The 20,416-nt window shown below is 30.6% G+C and overlaps 1 protein-coding gene across 1 annotated transcript; it reads left to right on the top strand.

Annotated features, from left to right (window-relative positions):
* Nucleotides 1-9,482: 9,482 nt before the first annotated feature.
* Nucleotides 9,483-12,673, top strand: LOC114392406 (50S ribosomal protein L25-like; the record flags this gene model as incomplete). The annotated part of the gene is made up of 3 exons (XM_028353534.1): nt 9,483-9,647; nt 9,992-10,121; nt 12,218-12,673. Coding segments are annotated over 3 exons (522 nt in total), but the record flags the coding sequence as incomplete, so codon positions are not given.
* Between the last annotated feature and the right edge of the window lie 7,743 nt (nt 12,674-20,416).

The raw sequence follows: 20,416 nt of genomic DNA, 5'->3' as shown, positions 1-20,416 counted from the left end.
ACCACCACCCGACAGCTTGCGGGGTACTTGACGCTACTTCAGGTAAATTTTGTGTTTATTAATATGTTAGGTTCGATTATGATTTAAACATGTTTTTATGTTATGTTAACCTCAATTATTGTGTAGTGTTGGATCTATGAGCACTTCCCTAGTATGCACCAGTGCGTGACTGACGATACATACCAGGAGACGTCCCCACGTGCTTCCCGATGGTTGACGTCGAAGGCGCACATGAAGGGCATCACAGGAGCACCCTACAGGACACGTTGTGATGGTTTGACCGTCACAGATGTGTCCTGGTTGCCGTACACTGAGCATCGGGGGGTTAGGACGTTTCAGGAGATTTCATCGTTCCAGGGTCAGCTCAGATGGGGTCCTATGATCGTCATAGTTCGACCGGAGAGGGTGGTATGCCAGTTCGGTTACATCCAGAGCATCCCTCCGCCGCCTGTTAGTGCACGATTGTCACACGATCAGATAGATGACAGGTGGATGGAGTTTGCGGATCACTTACTACCTGCGGGTCAGCTTTGTCTAGTGCCTGGGCAGGTATCTGCGGATTACATGGAGTGGTTTTTCCGCATATCTCACCCTTTCATGGCACCGACCCAGGCAGGTGACCAACAGAGGGATGCACCAGCTGCAGACCCTGAGGACTACATACAGCCGCCCAGCCCCCAGGTTCCAGTGGCATTTGACCCCCCTCCACATGTGGTAAGTATATTTGCGCGTTTAATGTTTTATGAGTTGTTGTTTATTTTAAATTTCATAATAAATATTTTTAATGACTTTGACAGGATGATTACGAGGGATATGAGGCGATTGCACAGAGGTTGGAGCGTGTGCTCAACCTTAGGATAGTCACTGCAGGCACAGAGTTATATGACATTATGCAGGACTGCCTGACGATCGCGAGAGGGGGACCCAGTGCTGATGGGACGGTCAGGGCTCGTCAGAGACGCCGCACGGACCATTGATCATTGTATTTATTTTGTTGTGTTGTAGTTGACATGAATATTTGTAATTATTACAGTTTTTGTTTAATATAGTTGACGTGTTTTGCACAGTTTATTATTTTATAATATAGTTTATTATTCCGATTGTTTGTGGTCCTTAAGCGAAGTTTACGGTTGTTTTAAATTTATTTTTAAAAAAAAAGGAACCTAGAATCATGAGTTTTGTTTGTAAGAATTACATAAAAAATAAAAGTTTTTAAAATGATTAATAATTCATAAGTGAACCCTTTTTCCATGTTCAAGTACCCATGTTTGTAAGAATTACATAAATGAACCCTTTTTCCATGTTTGTAAGAATTACATAAAAAACATAAGTTTTTAGAATCATGAGTTTTGTTTGTAAGAATTACAGGAAATAGACCATTTTTCCATGTTCAAGTACCCATGTTTGGGATTTTTTGCGTGGGTGTGCCAGTGCCCTGAGACAATGGAGGGTGGCCATTTGTCATGTTTGGACGTCAAAGAACCCAAAAAAAATAGTCTCGTTCCCTGGTTCCGTCAACTAACACGTGAAAACAAAGCCTGAAAATCCAAAAAAATAGGAAATGGACCCTTTTCCCATGTTCAAGTACCCATGTTTGGGATTTTTTTGCGTGGGTGTGCTAGTGCCCTGAGACAATGGAGGGCGGCCATTTGTCATGTTTGGACGTCAAAGAACCCAAAAAAAATAGTCCCGTTCCCCGGTTCCGTCAACTAACACGTGAAAACAAAGCCTGAAAATCCAAAAAAATAGGAAATGGACCCTTTTTCCATGTTCAAGTACCCATGTTTAGGATTTTTTTGCGTGGGTGTGCCAGTGCCCTGAGACAATGGAGGGCGGCCATTTGTCATGTTTGGACGTCAAAGAACCCAAAAAAAATAGTCCCGTTCCCTGGTTCCGTCAACTAACACGTGAAAACAAAGCCTCAAAATCCAAAAAAATAGGAAATGGACCCATTTTCCATGTTCAAGTACCCATGTTTGGGATTTTTTTGCGTGGGTGTGCCAGTGCCCTGAGACAATGGAGGGCGGCCATTTGTCATGTTTGGACGTCAAAGAACCCAAAAAAAATAGTCCCGTTCCCCGGTTCCGTCAACTAACACGTGAAAACAAAGCCTGAAAATCCAAAAAAAATAGGAAATGGACCCTTTTTCCATGTTCAAGTACCCATGTTTAGGATTTTTTTGCGTGGGTGTGCCAGTGCCCTGAGACAATGGAGGGAGGCCATTTGTCATGTTTGGACGTCAAAGAACCCAAAAAAAATAGTCCCGTTCCCTGGTTCCGTCAACTAACACGTGAAAACAAAGCCTCAAAATCCAAAAAAATAGGAAATGGACCCATTTTCCATGTTCAAGTACCCATGTTTGGGATTTTTTTGCGTGGGTGTGCCAGTGCCCTGAGACAATGGAGGGCGGCCATTTGTCATGTTTGGACGTCAAAGAACCCAAAAAAAATAGTCCCGTTCCCCGGTTCCGTCAACTAACACGTGAAAACAAAGCCTCAAAATCCAAAAAAATAGGAAATGGACCCTTTTAACAAGTAATGTTTTGGACCACTGAAACAACACATTCAACTTTATTATGGGAATTAAACACGCCGTAAACAGATAAAGGTTACATCAACGAAAAAACAAAAAATTAAACATCACATTCAGTTGTTTAGCGACGTCCCACTGACCTTGTTTCAACATATTTAGTAAAGACAGCTAAAATTTCTATTGGTCCATATTTTTTCCAGTCGTTAGATTGTACTAAGACCTTCAGCAGTTCTTTGTTGGTGATCAGCTCATTTATTTCATATTTTATAACCGTATCTGAATACTCAAACCGAGCTGGTTGGCGGAAAAACAATCGTCTTACCGTTTGTGATTCGTGAATTCCAAGAGGGGGAATCCCTTTAGGTGCAACTTGCTTGATTAAATTCTTCAGTTCATCGATGGTACATCTTGAAGGAATTTGAAATTTCTTAGGATTTTTTCCTGTGAACGCGCATCCAACAAATTTGTTCTGCGGTGGCATATTCCATTTCCTGTTGTAATACAAGATCGCGTCATGAATACGAGGCATAGTGCGTTCAAGTAAGTTTATTATTCCATCTGGTGTTCTTCCAACGGTGCATAATAACTCAATCGGACCAACACAAGAAAATTGATCATTACACATTAACATTGTGTTGACATCGTCATCATTTATCAATTTGATACACTCAAAGCGAATTTGGTTACCTGTATCGGTGAATGGCTTCCAGTAGTGAATTTCATCCAAAAATTGTTTGTCGGATAGCTGAAGGGTATTGTGTATTCTGGTTTTTAGGCTTGCAAAACCACACATATTTGGTACTCGAATGGGCACCGGAGTTGAAGTTTGGAAGTAAACCCCGGTATCATTGTGAATAATCGATCCATTTGGATAAATGAAAGCCAACCTTGAGTTGACAATCGTCTGACTGCTAGTTTCTCCTAGAAATGTCATAGTTTGTGTATTAGTTGGGAGATTATTTGAAAGCAAGATAATGTGTGATTTAGTATCCTAGTCTGCCATATATATAGATGGTTGTGACCGAGCCTTTGTTTAACTTTGTTTACAAAAAAATAGACACGCGTAAATGTGTAGTCAAGTCAGCCAATGTGTTGTCGAGCGACTGCTAGTTTCAGAATGTGTACTGAAGTCAGCCAATGTGTTGTCGCGCTCAAACTGTAATACGCATGCATGTCATTATGTGTTGTCAATTATGACAATGATGTATGCTGCACGCGTAAATGATTTTTGTTGGACCAACAATTTCCTTGCTTAACCAAACGAGTACTTGATAATATTAATTGGTTAGTAACGGGTTACAACAAATTATATCGCATAATGAATACAATTACATAAACAATGCATGTTTAGTCTTCATTTAGGTCTACATAGTGTGTTTTGAATGACATTAAGCTTGTGTATTGCTGCATTCTACTAATATATGGAATTTCCCACTGCTTTGCCTGAGAATAACAATTGCTTGACCACAACAGTGTTGGAGGCGGCAACGGACAATGGTCTTTCAAATAAACCTGTTGTACATGAACAAACATTATATCATGCGCTGACCGTGCCAAACGAACCAGCGAAGTCATTGCATAATTGTTACACTAACTATATTCAATGTACCTGAACAAAATGATTTCCAAACACGTGACCGACACATATGATGCGGTGGCCAAAAGAGTCAGGTGGTGGTTGACTTCTAAGAGGGAAAAATGTCATGCTTTGTTGTTGGGACAACGATACAAGGATTACGTTATACCGTGAAGCAATCACATATCCCATGTCTGTTATATCCATCCACTTGTCCACACTAACCTGAATGAACCAAACATACACATGTAAGTAATTTAAACATTGTTATTAAAAAAAATTAACATAAAAACATACCTTTGAAAAGCCATCAACAAGTAGGGACAACTTTAATTGTTCAAATCTCTATGTGCCACCGAAGAGGTTCATGTACTCATGTGACCACCTGCCAAGTTCTTTAAGCAATTCATTACGCACTAACGGCCACGAATCTTCCCCCATACCTAATAAAGCGGCAATGGACCGATATCCACAGTTACCATCCGCTTTCACATCCACAACGTCACGAATGAAACCTTGAAAGAATGACGCAAATTGATCCAACATCGGGATGATCCTTGTTGGCTAACGCGGTTGAGAACATGATGCACTTCATTTCACTGGAGGGTTGCTGCTTTGAACAGAATGAAAAGCATCAACATACTCCCAGTAAGACGGATCACGCTTTGTGGATGTTTGACTTCTTTTCATCGGTTTCTTCGGTGCACCTTTAGTGTTCACCTTTGACGGAGGAGAGCACATAGAGTTATGATCAGGGTATGCAATTTCTCGAAGTTTACTCTTCAGAGTTACTTTGTCAGCCGCATCAAGTTCATCAAACCTTTTAGATATGACCTCTATTTCTTCCTTGATGGTGACTTCTGTCTCACATAACCCTTGGTCTGAAAAGCAAAGTCTCCTCCAAAAAAGATGGACTGACTCCAATGGGATGCTGCCAGCAGTATACCTAGAAAGCTCACATGCACAAGGAAGGCTGTGCGTGCTTCTCATCACACAACCACAAGAAGAGAGATTGTTGCCGAGATAACGTAGACGGTCAATCTCAGAAGCAATTTGATTTAAAGCATCCCTCGAAACCATCCCAAGAAGCCTCTTGTATAAGGTTTTTTTATAAACATGGCCAACCACATGCGTACTGGTTTCAAAGGATGCTTTAATTTCGACGTGTTGCAGCGTGATCATGTTGTTCATGGCATCCCAAACACTACATAGGTCTCCAACGCTATTTTGTAGTACTCTTTTGAGAGCCCAATGAGCTGATTCAACCCTACATTTAAAATACACAACAAACATGAAAATATACAACAATTAAATACTAATCGTTACTACCAAATAAAATCAGTTGTTAATACCTGTTTGTTGTTGTGTTGCCTAGGTGCATGACCTTATTCGTCCATGCTTTAATAAATTTTTCCTTGTGGGGGATAATCCATGTGTCGTTAACATAGTCAATGAACATCGGCCAAGGCGAACAAGCAACTTGAAACTTCTGATGTGACTCATGGAACTCGTGTTCGGACGGACAATCAACCAAAGTACCCCAGCTATCCATTACATAGTCCCACGCATTATTTTCCCCGATTAAAGATTTGCACTTCGCCTTCACATTCTTATCGATATGAAACCTGCACAACAAATTAGTAGACTCGGGAAACACAGTTTTCACTGCATTCATCGGTGCTAGGTCTCTGTCAGTGACAATAACAAGAGGGAGGTGATCGTGTCTTAAAAATAGGCCTCGAAATCGTTCCCAAGCCCATACAATATTATTAACACACTCAGCCTCCAGATATGCAAACCCAGCAGAGAATGTCATCGCTGTTGGTGTCACTCCAACAAAGTCAAGTAGTGGGAGTTTGTACCTGTTTGTTTTGTAGGTACTGTCTATAAAAAAACACCAGATGATATGCATTGCATAACTTTACTGCATCTGGGTGACACCAAAACAGATCATGCACCACAACTTCATCCTTCAATCTATGCCAATGAATGTATTGATCACGTTCGAGAAGCTTCATCAGATGCTGCATTTCGGTATCAGCTCCTCTTATTGAAGAACGATATGCACTTCTTGCATTGTATATTTGCTTTATCGTGGTGTAACTGTCGGCATTGTGTTCCTTCAACGTTAGCAAGATGTTTTTCGGTTTCACCATCGACTTTGTCATATCAGCAATAATTTTCTTTTCTTCCTTAGTCAATCGCCCGGCGTATGGATGTTCAACTAAGGACTTCGCCAATTCATGATTATGAATCCCACAGATCAACTTCACCATCCAACCTTCCCCTCCATGCACTGGTTTCCCACGAAGCCTGAAGGGACAACCACATTTCCTACTCCCGGTGTCTTTTCTAACGAATTCTTTATTTCTACACTTGTACGTACCACTCCTTTCACACCCAATTAACACAAATGAACTTCTTCCTCTGCTACCGGTCTCTGTGTCAGATCTCATAATCACTGCAACAAATCCATTTTCATGGGCAACTGTTCGAGCCCATTGCAAAACATCATCTCGAGTAGCGAATACCTACAACGCAACCCTAACATATTAATTTTCATACAAACCATCAATTCAACCAATGACTCAAATTATCTATGATTACCTGAGATGTATTAAAAGCATTTGAACAATCGACATGTGGTTCATTCACTCCACATTCTTCTTGATTATCATAATCATAATCCATATGAACTTCTTGTGACATCGCAAAGTCATACCTCAATTGATCTTCGTCCATCTTAAGGACATATGCATCATACACAAGTACATTCAAATTATCATATAATCACATCCAAAAATTTACTACACCTTAAATAACAAAATAAAATTTTATTTTTACTTATTATCATAAAATGAAATTTCTTTTTTCTTCATTTAGTCATTACATACGTTCACTAATTATTTAATTATTTATGTATAATAATATTAATTATTTTATAATTTAGTTTATCCATTAAAATTAAATTATTACAAAATAAAATTTTTTTAAAAAAAAGGTAACTTCCGGAAGAAGGTTCTTCCGGAAACTTCCGGATGACATTCTTCCGGAAGTACTTTGTGGATACTTCCGGAAGTCACAAATTCTTCTTCCGGAAGAAGTTTTTTTCCGAAATAATACAAAGTACGCACATGATTTTCTTTCCATGAGCAATGCACATGAAGTTTTGAAAAATTACATTGTTGATTATTAGCTTGCATGATTGTATTTCCGTGTCTTAATTCATTGCTAGAGAATAATCAATTCCATTCAACTAAGTTGTTCTTCTGGAACTTCTTAACTTTAAAACACAGACAATTTTTCGTCAAACACCGTCCTCGATGATGATCACCTTTGCTTAGGATTTAAAATCCTCGATAAGAAAATCAAAAAATAAGTTTTAGAGGTCATCACAACTAGGATAAGGATTTTGTGAATTGACCACAAATATGGATAAACCCTCTCAATATGACCAATCCACCAAACTAAATACTAATTTGAGTGGTGAATATTCAACCAATGACAAATGAATAATAAAGCCCTCGATACCAGTGGTTGACACTCCTACTAATCTTCAAGCTTGCACGAGCATAGATATAGTCCACAAAGACTTTGTGAAGTGTTAGCGAAAGAAGATAAAGGAAATTAAAGTAAGGAAATAAAGAAAAGAACAATATTTACGAGAATATTTATTAAATTAGAAATAAAATTAATGAATAATTAAACAAAGAGTAAGAGGGTAGAACAAATAGGTTAAAGGTTTGTTAACAAATTTTGAAAAAATTTAAATAAATTATTTGATAGAGTTTAATATTTATACGTTCACAGTGTAAAATAATCAAATATTGTTATCCAATCACAAATTACCATTTAAATTATTTTAAGATAATTATTTTAATAAAATAAATTTATCATACATAATGAGTTATAACTAAATAATTGTATAAAAAATTTTATATTATTGGTGCATAATATTTTTCTCCTATTTGATATTAGTATTAGTAAATAATCTGAAATGCTTCATTTTTTATTTATAAATTAGGTTTGATTTAATTCAAGGCACTTTTAAGTAATTTGGAAATTCGGACTCAATCACATGAATATATGTAAATGCTAGCAGAAAAATGAGAGGCAGCAAATACCCAATTTCAAGTAAACTAAACAAAATTATATACTCGATCTCATAGATACACATAAAATTTAGAATTTTTTGAGAAGTTGAAAGTGGTGTACAACTTAAAAAAAATCTTTCATATCTTTTTGAGATACACCTTATAATACAAGACTGAAAATGTAAATTATATATTAAATTAGATAATTTTAAAAATTATTTATTATAGATGATTTTGACTTTTGATGTCATTTTAATTATAACTAATATAGAAAAATGATTTTTTTATATCAGTTATAGTTATAACTAATGTGAAAAATTAACACGTCAATTGTAGTTATAATCAATCTAAAAAATCATTCTTATATTTCGATTATAATTACAATTGATATCAAAAATCAAAATTATTCATCACGAGTGAATAGTTTTTAAAATCACCTAGTTTGATATATAATTTTGTAAAACTACTTAGTTTGATGATAAAAATAAAGTCAACTTATTTTGGTCGTTGTAAAATTTATAACAAAAAATGATTTACTCATTTCACACTCATCTCATGCGAAATATAATAGAAGATAAAACTGTAAAATCCAATAAGCCATTACAAAATTCACATTGAGGTATTATAGAAGAAAAAAACCTCAAAATTTGATAAACCCTTACAAAGTTTATAACAAAAAACGAATTTCTACTTTCACATAATAATGATTCATTTGTTTTAACTTATTTGTTGAAATAAATACTCATTTTAATAAAAAAATTTACTTTATTTGTTTAAACTATTTCTATTTAAAAAATATTTTTTTTCTACTTATTTTAAGAAGAAAATCCTATATACTTCTTAAAAAAGCACTTATATAAAAAAATGTTTATTTTAAAGATTTTTTTAAAAGTTTAAACATCCTCATCATCCAATATGTTTATCTGATTTTTTTTAGATAAAATAATAATAAATAAATAAAATAATAAATATATTTTTCATCCCTACAATTTAGCATTTTATTCATTTTTGTTCTTGTAATTTTGTTTTCATTTTAATCTTCTTAAAATGTGTTTATCTTATTTTTTATCCTTAAGACACTTTAGATGGCACTTTGAATAATAAAAAATTTATCTAAAGTATTTTAGGAAAAAAAAATAAATATATTTTAAAAAATTAAAATAAAAAAGTAAATTTACGAGAAAAAAATGAAAAAAATAGTAATTTACATGAAAAAGATATTTAAACTAAATAAAAACTGACCAAGGTCCTAAACAAAACCAAGACCCAGATCCATTTAACGTAGTAAATCAAAAAGCCCAAACAGGCCCAGACCGGAACCTAAAACCCCTAACCTCAACTCCGCTGACGCGCCTTTCTTCTGCTCCACGCGCTTCCCGCTCCAGATCCGCGCCGGTTCCGGATCCTCGCATTTGCCCGAATCCGGAACCGTGTTACCTATCAAGGTTTTTTTCTTTTCTTTCTTATAATGATTTAATCACTCGTTTCATCCTATAGTTATACAAACTTTACCTATTAGTCGTCATTACTTAAAAATCATCTTTTTAGTTTTAATCCTTGTGAACTTAGATGATAAGAACTACAAGGGATAAAAATGATATATATATATATATATAGTGCTAAATTGGATTAAAAATTGTATGTGTAGGAACTGAAACGGATAATTTTGAAGTATAGGGACTATAAAATGTAAAATATGTGCAACTATAGAAACTATAAGGACTAAATGAGTAATTAAAGTTTTTTATATATGATTTGATTTTTTGAGTTGTGGTTTTCGGTTATGTAGATTCATAGGGACGAAGAGAGTGGGAAGATTCTGAATTTGGTGTTTGTTTGGGCTGAGGATGGAATGAAATTGAAGGTGGATGTGCCTGTTGTTTTCAAAGGGGAAGATGCCTGTCCTGGTGTTCAGAAAGGTAACTTGTTTGATTTGATTTGATTTGATTTTTCTGGAATTTAATGTATAGGTATTTGACTGTGTATGTTTGGGTTTAGGAGTTAATGAAATGAAATATGCAATGCATGAAAACATGGTCCTTATGTGGTGCTCTCTATGCTTAAATAATCAATACTGATAATCCTTTGTATGCATTATTTAGAGATTTCCTAGCAGAGGACTCTGGCTTTACTGAAATTTTTTTTTAGTTTAATTTTTTTCTACTGTTAGTTTTTTTTAAGTGACTTTTAGGTCCTGTTTGGTGGAGAGGAAAGAAACAAGATGGATGGGAATAAAAAGGATGAGTGCAAATAAGTGAGAAACAGAGTGAAAATTAAAGGTGTTCTGTTGAAGAAAAATAGAGAAAAGAAGAGGAGATATGAGTGGAAATTGGTGAAAAATAGTACTGTGACCGTGAGCTGAGTCGCACCATTTTTAACATTATTTTCACCTTATTTCTCCTCTTCCTAACACACCAAATTATTTGCAGCAAACCTTCCCCCCTAATTTCTCATCTACCAAACAAGGGGTTAAAGTAGTTATTTGGAAAGTCATCAATCTTATTATACATGGTGACAGATGATTGGATGACAGTGTATCCTTTACGCTGTTTTCATTTTTGGTCCTGGGACAGAGACTAATTTCGCTCGTGGTGCGTGGCTGCTACTGACCCAAGGGAATTTTACACACGGCGAGAATTGAACATGGATTCTCCTGCTAATCCTTTACGCTGTCTGTGTGTTTAAATTAAATTATTAAGTTATTTTGTCTTTCCTGAAAAGAAAAAAAAAAAGAATACAATTATGGGTGAAAATATTGCCAAACATGAAACTGTTTGTCCATGTTTGTAGTTTTTCAATTGTAACGAACTGTTTCTGTTTGAGATACTATAACTGGAAGTTTGGTGCTCATACTCATCCAATCATCAAATGAATTACTAATTCCAAAGTTTTTATGCAATTAACAAAATGACAGATTTCTTTGATAACTACATAAGTCTTTAACCTATTATATCTTTGAAAATTTGGCTTCAAACGTAGAAAACTAGGGTTCCTTTTTTATTTTTCTGGTCCCCATCAAGAAATTCCAAATGCTTGCCATTAGGAATTAACTTCCCAAGTCAAGCATTAAAGGACTTTGTGTTTGCTTGCTTCCAAGTAATAATAGGGGCAAGATAGACATAACTGGCTTGATATTGCTTAATAATTCTGACATATATAACCATACATGGGGCTGGTATGTTACAATTTTTAAGATTGTATGAGATGCTTTGGTCTAGGAATATCCCGTTGATAGACTTTCATTGCTTCTATTCTCTTGCAGTTACAAGGCAGTTATATGTATTATTGCTGATTGTTTTTGTTGTTTGTGGACATTTCTGTCTTCTCAAACATTGTAGTTGAAGATCGTTCATTATTCTCAAAACATTTCTGATTAAAATACAGTAGTAGGATGTCCTATGAAGTGTGTGTATGTTTTATTAACGTTTTTTTTTTTCCTTTTGTTCTCATGCTCTTCTGTTTTTCCTGTGGTAGGCTGAGTAAAAGTAATAACCTAGAGGCTATGTGATAGCTTTAGGTTAAACACACTGTTTCATCAGCATTTAAAGTTTCTTCATTGAATGGTCAACCTTTCCAGAGAAATAATGTCAATTTTGATAACCAGGAAAAACTTTTGGAAGGATGGTGAAGACCAGTGTAAATTGGAAACAAGGAAAATTTGAGGCATTTTGACTATGCAAACTTACTATTAATTACAACTCTGTATAGTATATTTTTTGACAGTGTATGTTGAAGATCAGTGTTCAGCCCTCCAACTTTCAATGGTTGATGACTTCTGCTTGTTATGCCTTGGGAAGACTGTTGTTATGTTGGGTCAATTGACTTACATTCCATGCTTTGCTAAAATATGCGGTTGTCTAATTTCTGACATCAACATTCACAGTTCATGAATGCTCTGAATATCATTATTATTTTTGGAGGGGGGCGGTTGCCAATTGTTGCAAAGTCAATTTAATATCATTGGGATTTTTGTGGTTCTAATGTTAATATGGTTGAAACTTATATGCCATTACAGGAGGAATTTTGAATAAGATCAGACCTAGTCTAAGATTTCTTTGTCCATCTGAGCACATTCCTTCAAATATTGCTGTGGATGTGAGCAATCTAGATATTGAAGATAGAATATTCATGCGCGATATCGAGGTTCATCCATCTTTGAAGCTTCTCAGTAAGAATGAAAACATGCCCGTATGTAAAATAGTTCCAACAAGTTTGGGAAACAAAGAACCTATTGAGGCGTGATCACTGAAACAACATGCCAGATTCGAAAAAAGAACGTTCATTTGGGAAAAATGCAGAGGCAGACATGCAATTTCCAAATAAGCAGGGCTAACACCTTAATTTGGTGATCTTTTGTAGCATTAATGAGTACAGCACCTAAAATGTTACCAGCTGTTTTTTGTGTTAAGACTTTAATTGACTTTCAATATAGGTGATTGTTGATTTTTAATGGATTATTGATTTCATTGCATGAGTTAGATATTTAAGTTATTGAACATGACCAGGGATAATGGGATATAGTAATATAAACACTTATCGAAGGCACCGTTTGAAAGTGGGACAAAACTTAGATTCACTGAATTTGATTCTATAAGTATTTCTTTATTAAATAATCTCAGAAGTTAAGTTACTTAGTAATATTATAAACACTTATAGAAGGCACCGTTGGAAGTGGAACGTCTCTTCGGATAATATTTTGGAAGAACAAACTTAGATTCACTGAATTTGCCTTAATGAGCATTTCTTTCTTAAATATTATAAAACACTTATCAGAAGTTACTTTGACAAGAAAGATATCAGTCTGTGTCGACGCGGTTTAGATAAAGGGTGAATCCTTGAATATTAATATTCGGCCTGCATGAGAATTGGTCTCGTTAAATTCTGACATATCTCTGTTCTTTTTAAGGATTCATCTGTGTAGAAGAGTTTGATTATGTTTTTTTGTTCACCTTTTAGTCTGCAATAGAAATTGTTCTGGTCAGCTGCATAACCATTGATTTCTTGGGTACTTAAAACACTTAGCTGATGTCAGTGACAGTTGGCACTGGACTTCGCCACTAGTCTTTGATAAGGTACAAAACAAAATTGACAAAGTCTTGGAGGAAATATTTAATTTAGAAAAGTGAAAGTAGAAAGCGAAATGCTTCTTAAGTTAATTGGTATGAAAATAATGAAAGAAAATAAAGATTTTTTATTTATTTTATATTTAACATGTCAAATTATGTAAAAGGTGAAAAAATATGTATGTAAAATGATATAAATACTTTGAATTTTAAAGGTTTAAATATTTTTTAGTGTCTCGAATTTTGGATAAATTTATTTATCCTTCAAATTTAAAATGGATTGTTTTAGCCTTTGTAATTTAATGGAGCTAATTTTAGTCCCTCTGTTCAAACATTCTTCTTTGCCTTTTTTTTTTTAAGGAAAAACATTCTTTGCCTAAACACAGTGAAAATTAATATTTTAAGAGAAAAACACACTTGATGTGGTATGATATTTGAAAATAAAAGTGAATTATCATGTAAATGATTTGTAATTTATTAGTTATGAAAGTAAAATCTCTAATGAAAATTGAACATAAGAACTAAAATAAGTTTTTTTTTCAAATTAAATATGGGAGACTAAAAATAAACATATTTTAAATTTTTGACTTAATATAAAAGAAGAATAAAAACCAACAATTGACACAAGTAAAACGATGATTGATTTTTGATATAGAATAAATTATGTTGGGAGGAAAATATCTATCTTTGTGCGCTCAAGGCTCCTGAGGAAAATTAATCATACTTCCCACGGGATTATTTTTGTACAAATATCATCGTAAAAAATATATATAAAAAAATAGAAAGTTTTCTTCTTTTTTCATCCAAATTTAGGCGGATAGTAATAGTGCATGAAATCCACTTCGAAAACTCTCCTTTCCTTTGATAGACTTATCCTAATGAAGTAAGTTTGTCATTCTTGCCCCTTTCCAACCTTCTATGATTAATCCATGGTTTATCCACGTAACATCCATCCCTCCATGATTATTCACGAAACAAACAAAGCATTAGCATCATGTCCCTTTTTTGTATTTTCTTTTAAGAAGCACACTACAAAAACATTTAATAAGAGAAATAAAATAGAACAAATATTTTTATTTTTAAATATTTTCATGCTTCCAACATTTAAAGGAAAATAAAGAAGAATGAAACGAGTTGAGTAAGCCTACACTTTTGGAGTAAAACTTTTAGATTGTGAATTAATTAGAAATTATAATTTTTTTAAAAGAGAGAAGTCAAACTCCGAAAATAGAGAATTTACAAAAACTTACACATTGATTAAATCAAGTTAGAATTTCTTAATAATTAAAAATTATATTGATATTATTTTTAAGGTGATTATTAAAAAGTTTTCAAACTTATTATAAATAACGATTTATGATTAGATAATAGTATAAAAAAATATTTATATTGTCTGTCTATATATTATTTATTTATAAAACATATGGTGTCATGTTCAATCTTATTTTAAATAAGAAAATAAATTTAATATCATTTGAAATTTTTTAACAAGTATCTTTAAATTATTAGTTATAAACAGAATTTAAAAAAAACATTATTAATGTATTTTATGGTATTTTTAATATATCTTTTCGTGATCTATGATAAAGATTTTTATTTATTAATTTACGAACCATCATTACTAGAATATTTGTGAGCATGAGTGCATGACTTTTTTCATTTTATCCATTCTTTTTGCCAATCAATCCAAACACCCAGAGCCAAACCCGTGAAAAGGTCGATAAGATAAACAATTAAAATTTAAAGGCTTAAATATTTTTTCGTTCATATAATTTAATATTTTTTTTCATTTTTATTATTGTAATTTTTTGTTTTAATTATTGTAAAATATTTTTATTTTATTTTTTGTTATTAAATTATCTTAGATAGCACTTTGAATAGTAACAAAAATATTTTGAACTGTAAAAAATATTATAAAGTATCATAAGGATGAAAAATAAAATGAATATATAAAGAAAATAATGATTGCAAGGACAAAGATAAATTAAAATACTAGATTACAAGAACACAAAAAATAGTTAAATCAAATTTAAAAACAAGGTTTCTAAAATCAAAATCAAATCGATTGGTTCAAATGGGAACTAGTGAGGAGATCAGTATAGAGACTTTAAAAAATAAATCAAAACATATCAAAAATGGGTTAAACAATATAAAAAACCACAATTAAACTAGTCTTTTTAATTTTTATTTTTTTGCTTTTTAATTTTATCATTTAATCTAAAATATTTTTAAAATAGAAATATATTCTTAAATAAGTATCAATTATTATTAATTTTTATGTCATAAAACATATAATTTAATTATTTATATTAATTTATAATTTTTTAATTATATATTATTTTATTACTTAAAATATTATATAATATTAAAAAATATAAAATCGATTCAACATTAAATCTTGAACAAATGTCCACTCATTTAATCACCAGTTTTTTAAAGTTTTGTGAAATTGAGGGCGGAAGTAGGGTATTTGTCAAGTTGGGTGACTTTTGACCAAGTCTACCTTGGACACGTTTCAACTTCGAGTAATTGAGATGTTAAATTGTCTGTTATGGCTTATACTACTACTTCATCCTCTCTTTTCTCGTGCTTGAATTATGAAAAAAGCTAATATGCTTACTTTATGGAGTGTTATTGTAGCAATCATGTCTTTTGACCATTTTGGTTGACATGGTGGCTCAATAATAATAAAAAAAAAAAACAATGTTTTATAACCTCTAAAAGAAATAAATAACGAGTAAAACACATAACAATTATTTAATTCTAAAAAAATTTTATTTGAAACAAATAATCTATTGTTTTGTTTGAATTTTTCAAAGAACGAAAGTAGATTCCACACAACAAAATATATTTTACTCACCTAAATAATTACTTATTGCATTCCAATAAATAATAGATCATTTGTAACAACATAATGAACTTAAAAATATTAGGAATGAAACAATAAATTATTCAAAATAATAATTTCTGAAACCAAAAACTAGAACTTATTATCAGATAATATACAAATTACTTCAAATCAACCTTTCAATTCTTACATCAGATTTGATGTGTAAACGAAACATTTCCTTTCGAAAAAAAAAATTAAAGTTTTATTTTTTTAGCTTAATTATCTACTTTACCATCAAACTTTTATTATTTTATGAATTACCAAAATTTATTTCTTACGAATTTTATCACTCAAAATTTTAATTATTGTGTATTTTATTATTATTTTGATAACAAACGACTTTATTATATTAAAATTGATAATTTTTTTAGGGGCACATCAATACCAGTTAAAAAAAAAGTGATAGTTGTGGATAGTTGTGGCAACAACAGTTAATTGATGGCAGCACACAAATAATGATAATATTGTGATAGTAAATTAGATTGAATCAATTCCAAGGAGAAAAATACTGGCACTCACTTTGGTTTTTTAAATTATTCATCTAATATTCGATTTGTTTAAAAATTTAATCTGATCTTATCTAATACAATTTTAAAGTAGTTTGGATTAATTTGATTTTCAGTATTAATCTTACTTTTATTTTTTAGAAAATATTAAATAAATGATGAGATATATATATATATATATATATATATATATATATATATATATAATAAATATAATTTAAAATATTAAATATGTCATCTATATGTCATTGTATAACTAATAAAAGTATAAATTTTTAAGTATATACAATATAAAAAATATATTTACACAGCTTAATAATTATATTTATGCATGTTAACATAAATAGTCAATAAAAAGTTATGTTTAGTTAAATATATTTTTCATATAAGATATGAGATAATTTTAAAAATGTATAAATAAATAAATATAAAATGAGTGATATTATAAATTTACAATAAAAAAATAGAATGTGAGTTTTGCATTGAATTTGATCGATTCTAAAAATCAAATTCAAAATTCAATTCAATCGAATCCAATAAATTTTTTATTTTCCGAATTTTTGGTCAATTCAATTTTCGATTTAGGTTTTTATTTTCTCATTGTAATCAATCCGGTTAATAAAAAAAAAAAAAAAACACCCCTTATATAAGGATGGCAGTTATAGTTGCGGTGATCTTTTTGGGAGATATGAGATAATTAAATGATTTATTTTATAACTAAAAACAAAAAATTAAAAAAAATTAAAAACTGGACTAATAATATTTTAAAATTAAGTTAAAAATTAGTTTAATTTCATTTTAGCTTAGGCGTCATTCGGGGTAATTTTCTGTTTTTAATTTTTGAAAAGTTTACAAATCAAAACTAGTTTTAGCTTTTAGTTTTAGACTTTTTGTTTTTAGTTTTTTAAATTTTTTTACAAATGGGAGATAGATAAAATGAGTCATTCATTTTATTTTATATTACTCTACTATTAAATAATGCAATATAAAAAAAATTTCACATAAATAACTAAACTTGCTAAAAAATAATAAAGATACTAAAAAGTTAAAAAAAATAAAAATAAAAATAAAAATATTAAAAAATAACACAATCATGACAACAACAATACTAAAAGAATTTAGATCTTAATTATAATATAATTTATATAATTAAAAATGTTTATTTATTATAAATTATAAATTTTAGTGATATATATTAAACACTTAAATGCACATGCTAAAATACTAATTTTATAAAAATTATTTAAGATAATTTCTAATTATTTAACAATATAATTTTTTACAGTAATAATATATTAAAATTAATTCATAATTCAGTTAAGAAAACAATCTATTTCAATTAAATAGTTATTTTCTTCAAATTCGATCTGTTCTAATGTAACATACAACAGTACAAGCAGTTTAAAAATACATGCAATTAACTTTTTAAATTAAACTACATGTTATGACAGGACGTATCTAATGTAATTTGACTTATTAAACATTGTTGTCTGGAGTCAATGACTCAAAGCCAGTACTGGGAATGAGAATCAATTATTAAATTATTTTATATTAATGTCAGTCTGTCTAGAAGGAATTACTACCAAATAGAAAAACGCGCAATCATCGATAATAAAGTATTATAATCCGGTCCTATATTATTGGAATAAAATATATGGTTTACTTAGTACCCGTCTTCTCATTTCTCATGAATGTCAAACTCCATCATTCCACATAATTCTTCGTTCAAATATCCATATTCCAGAAGTCATTTACACAACAATGTACAATAAATCAATAAATCAATAGTAACAATGAAAATTACCTAGTGATTCAATTGAAGCATTTCCGATTGATGTAATGTATTTTATTTATTTTTATCTCTTATTAATTAATTATTCCTCACAATATTACATCATAATTAAACAACTCATAACATTTTATTTCAATGATATAGTTACAACCATAAGTTCAATGAAATGTAATTTATGCAACTCGTGTTACGTTTTTTTTTTATCTCTGATAAATTGATCACCATATTTAGTGGTGGATCTAAAAAATTTCTTTAGTATAGGGACAAAGAAATTATTTATAATATTTTTATAGGAGAAGATTATTACAATTTTTTATAAAATAGATAATGATATAACAAAAAAAATTTGAAATACCTATATTTATAAAGTATAATTGTTTTTTACACATTTTCATATTTTAGAAAGTATTATGATTTTTTTTTATTTCCAATACTATAAAAAATTAGAAAGACAAAGTGATAAAATTAATATCAATTTATTCTCTCTTTTATCTTTATAATTTTGTACATTCATTTTAAAAAATTATTATCTTATTGGGGAACACTAATTTTTTTATGGAGTCAAAAATAAAAATTATTATATTAATCATGTAAAAAGAAATCTTGTGGAGACAATTGCCTGCATAACCTCTCGAGTGGATCCACCAATGCCCATAGTTGTATATCATACCTAAGCAACTCCACAGAACAACCAAGCAATAATGTTCTAAAATAAGTAATTCATTAAGCAACGATCATTGAAGATATTTTAAATAATTCATAACCCACACACTTAAATGACTCACCCTTAAAATGACAAGAAAATATTTTTTTTAATCATAAGCAATTTTTGCTTATAAGAGCAACGAAACTTAAATTTAAGCAATCAAACGTGACATGTAAATGTTCTTCGATGATTAAAAAAATTAAGCACCAATTTCTTAAAGTAAACAATGAGCATTAGGAATGCTCTTATAAATTACCAAGTATAATAATTTTTTTACAAAACAAGAGTATAATAAATTTATTAACATTTGTAACATTTATTTAAAATATTATACTAAAGGTGATTTTCTAATATTAGTGTAGAAATTAATATATTTATAGTACATGCTTTTAAATTTATAATGATATTAAAAAAGCTACAATATCATATATTTACAAATGATCATGTACAGTGATTTTGTTATTTTTTGTGTTAATTGTTTTAAAATTTATATAAGAAAATAAGTTATACACTCACAACCTAAACCGATATATCTAATAAATTTATTGACTTTTACAATAATAATTATTTTAAAAATCCCATAAGTAACAATTTCTGATTAATTACTAATATAATTTTTTTTATAATGAAAGTACATTTCATCAAACTTAATTTATATTTATTACAACCTCTGATCAATTATAATTTATTTTTACATTCACAATAGATTGAGATTAAAGCCTATTAATATTTTTAGGTTAAATGTTATTTTTGATTCTTTTGTATTTTAATTAATATGTCACATTATTATCCTAATCAACATTAATAGATATATTACACTTTTCTGTTAACATATTTAATTTTTCAGCAAAAAATAATTAAAATAACACCCTTCAAAAATATAAAAAGATAAAAATAAATTTTTGAAACTGCACCAAAATAAAATAAAATATTTAAATGATAAAAGATCAAAAGTAATATTTAATCATATTTTTATGAACAAACAACAACACAAGTAAATGAAGATAGTGAATTAGATTTTAGAATAGATGATGATGCAAATTATACAACATAAACAAGGTAAGAAAGGAAACTGAAAAGATATGAACAACAAGAACAACAGTTGACAATAACTACAGCATCTAAAATAGCACAATTTCACACACTTTGGTAAAATAATTGTTATGTTGGGAAAACAAAAACAAAACGAGCTAGAACTTTTATGTTCTCTCTTATTCTCTGTGCCAACAGAGAAAAAGATGAGACGAGAGAGACCTT

This window comes from Glycine soja, chromosome 17, assembly GCF_004193775.1.
Source record: "Glycine soja cultivar W05 chromosome 17, ASM419377v2, whole genome shotgun sequence".
In the NCBI taxonomy this organism is placed as follows: domain Eukaryota; kingdom Viridiplantae; phylum Streptophyta; class Magnoliopsida; order Fabales; family Fabaceae; genus Glycine; species Glycine soja.
Note: the sequence above shows the minus strand (reverse complement) of the source record. Positions and strands in the feature narration are given on the sequence as shown.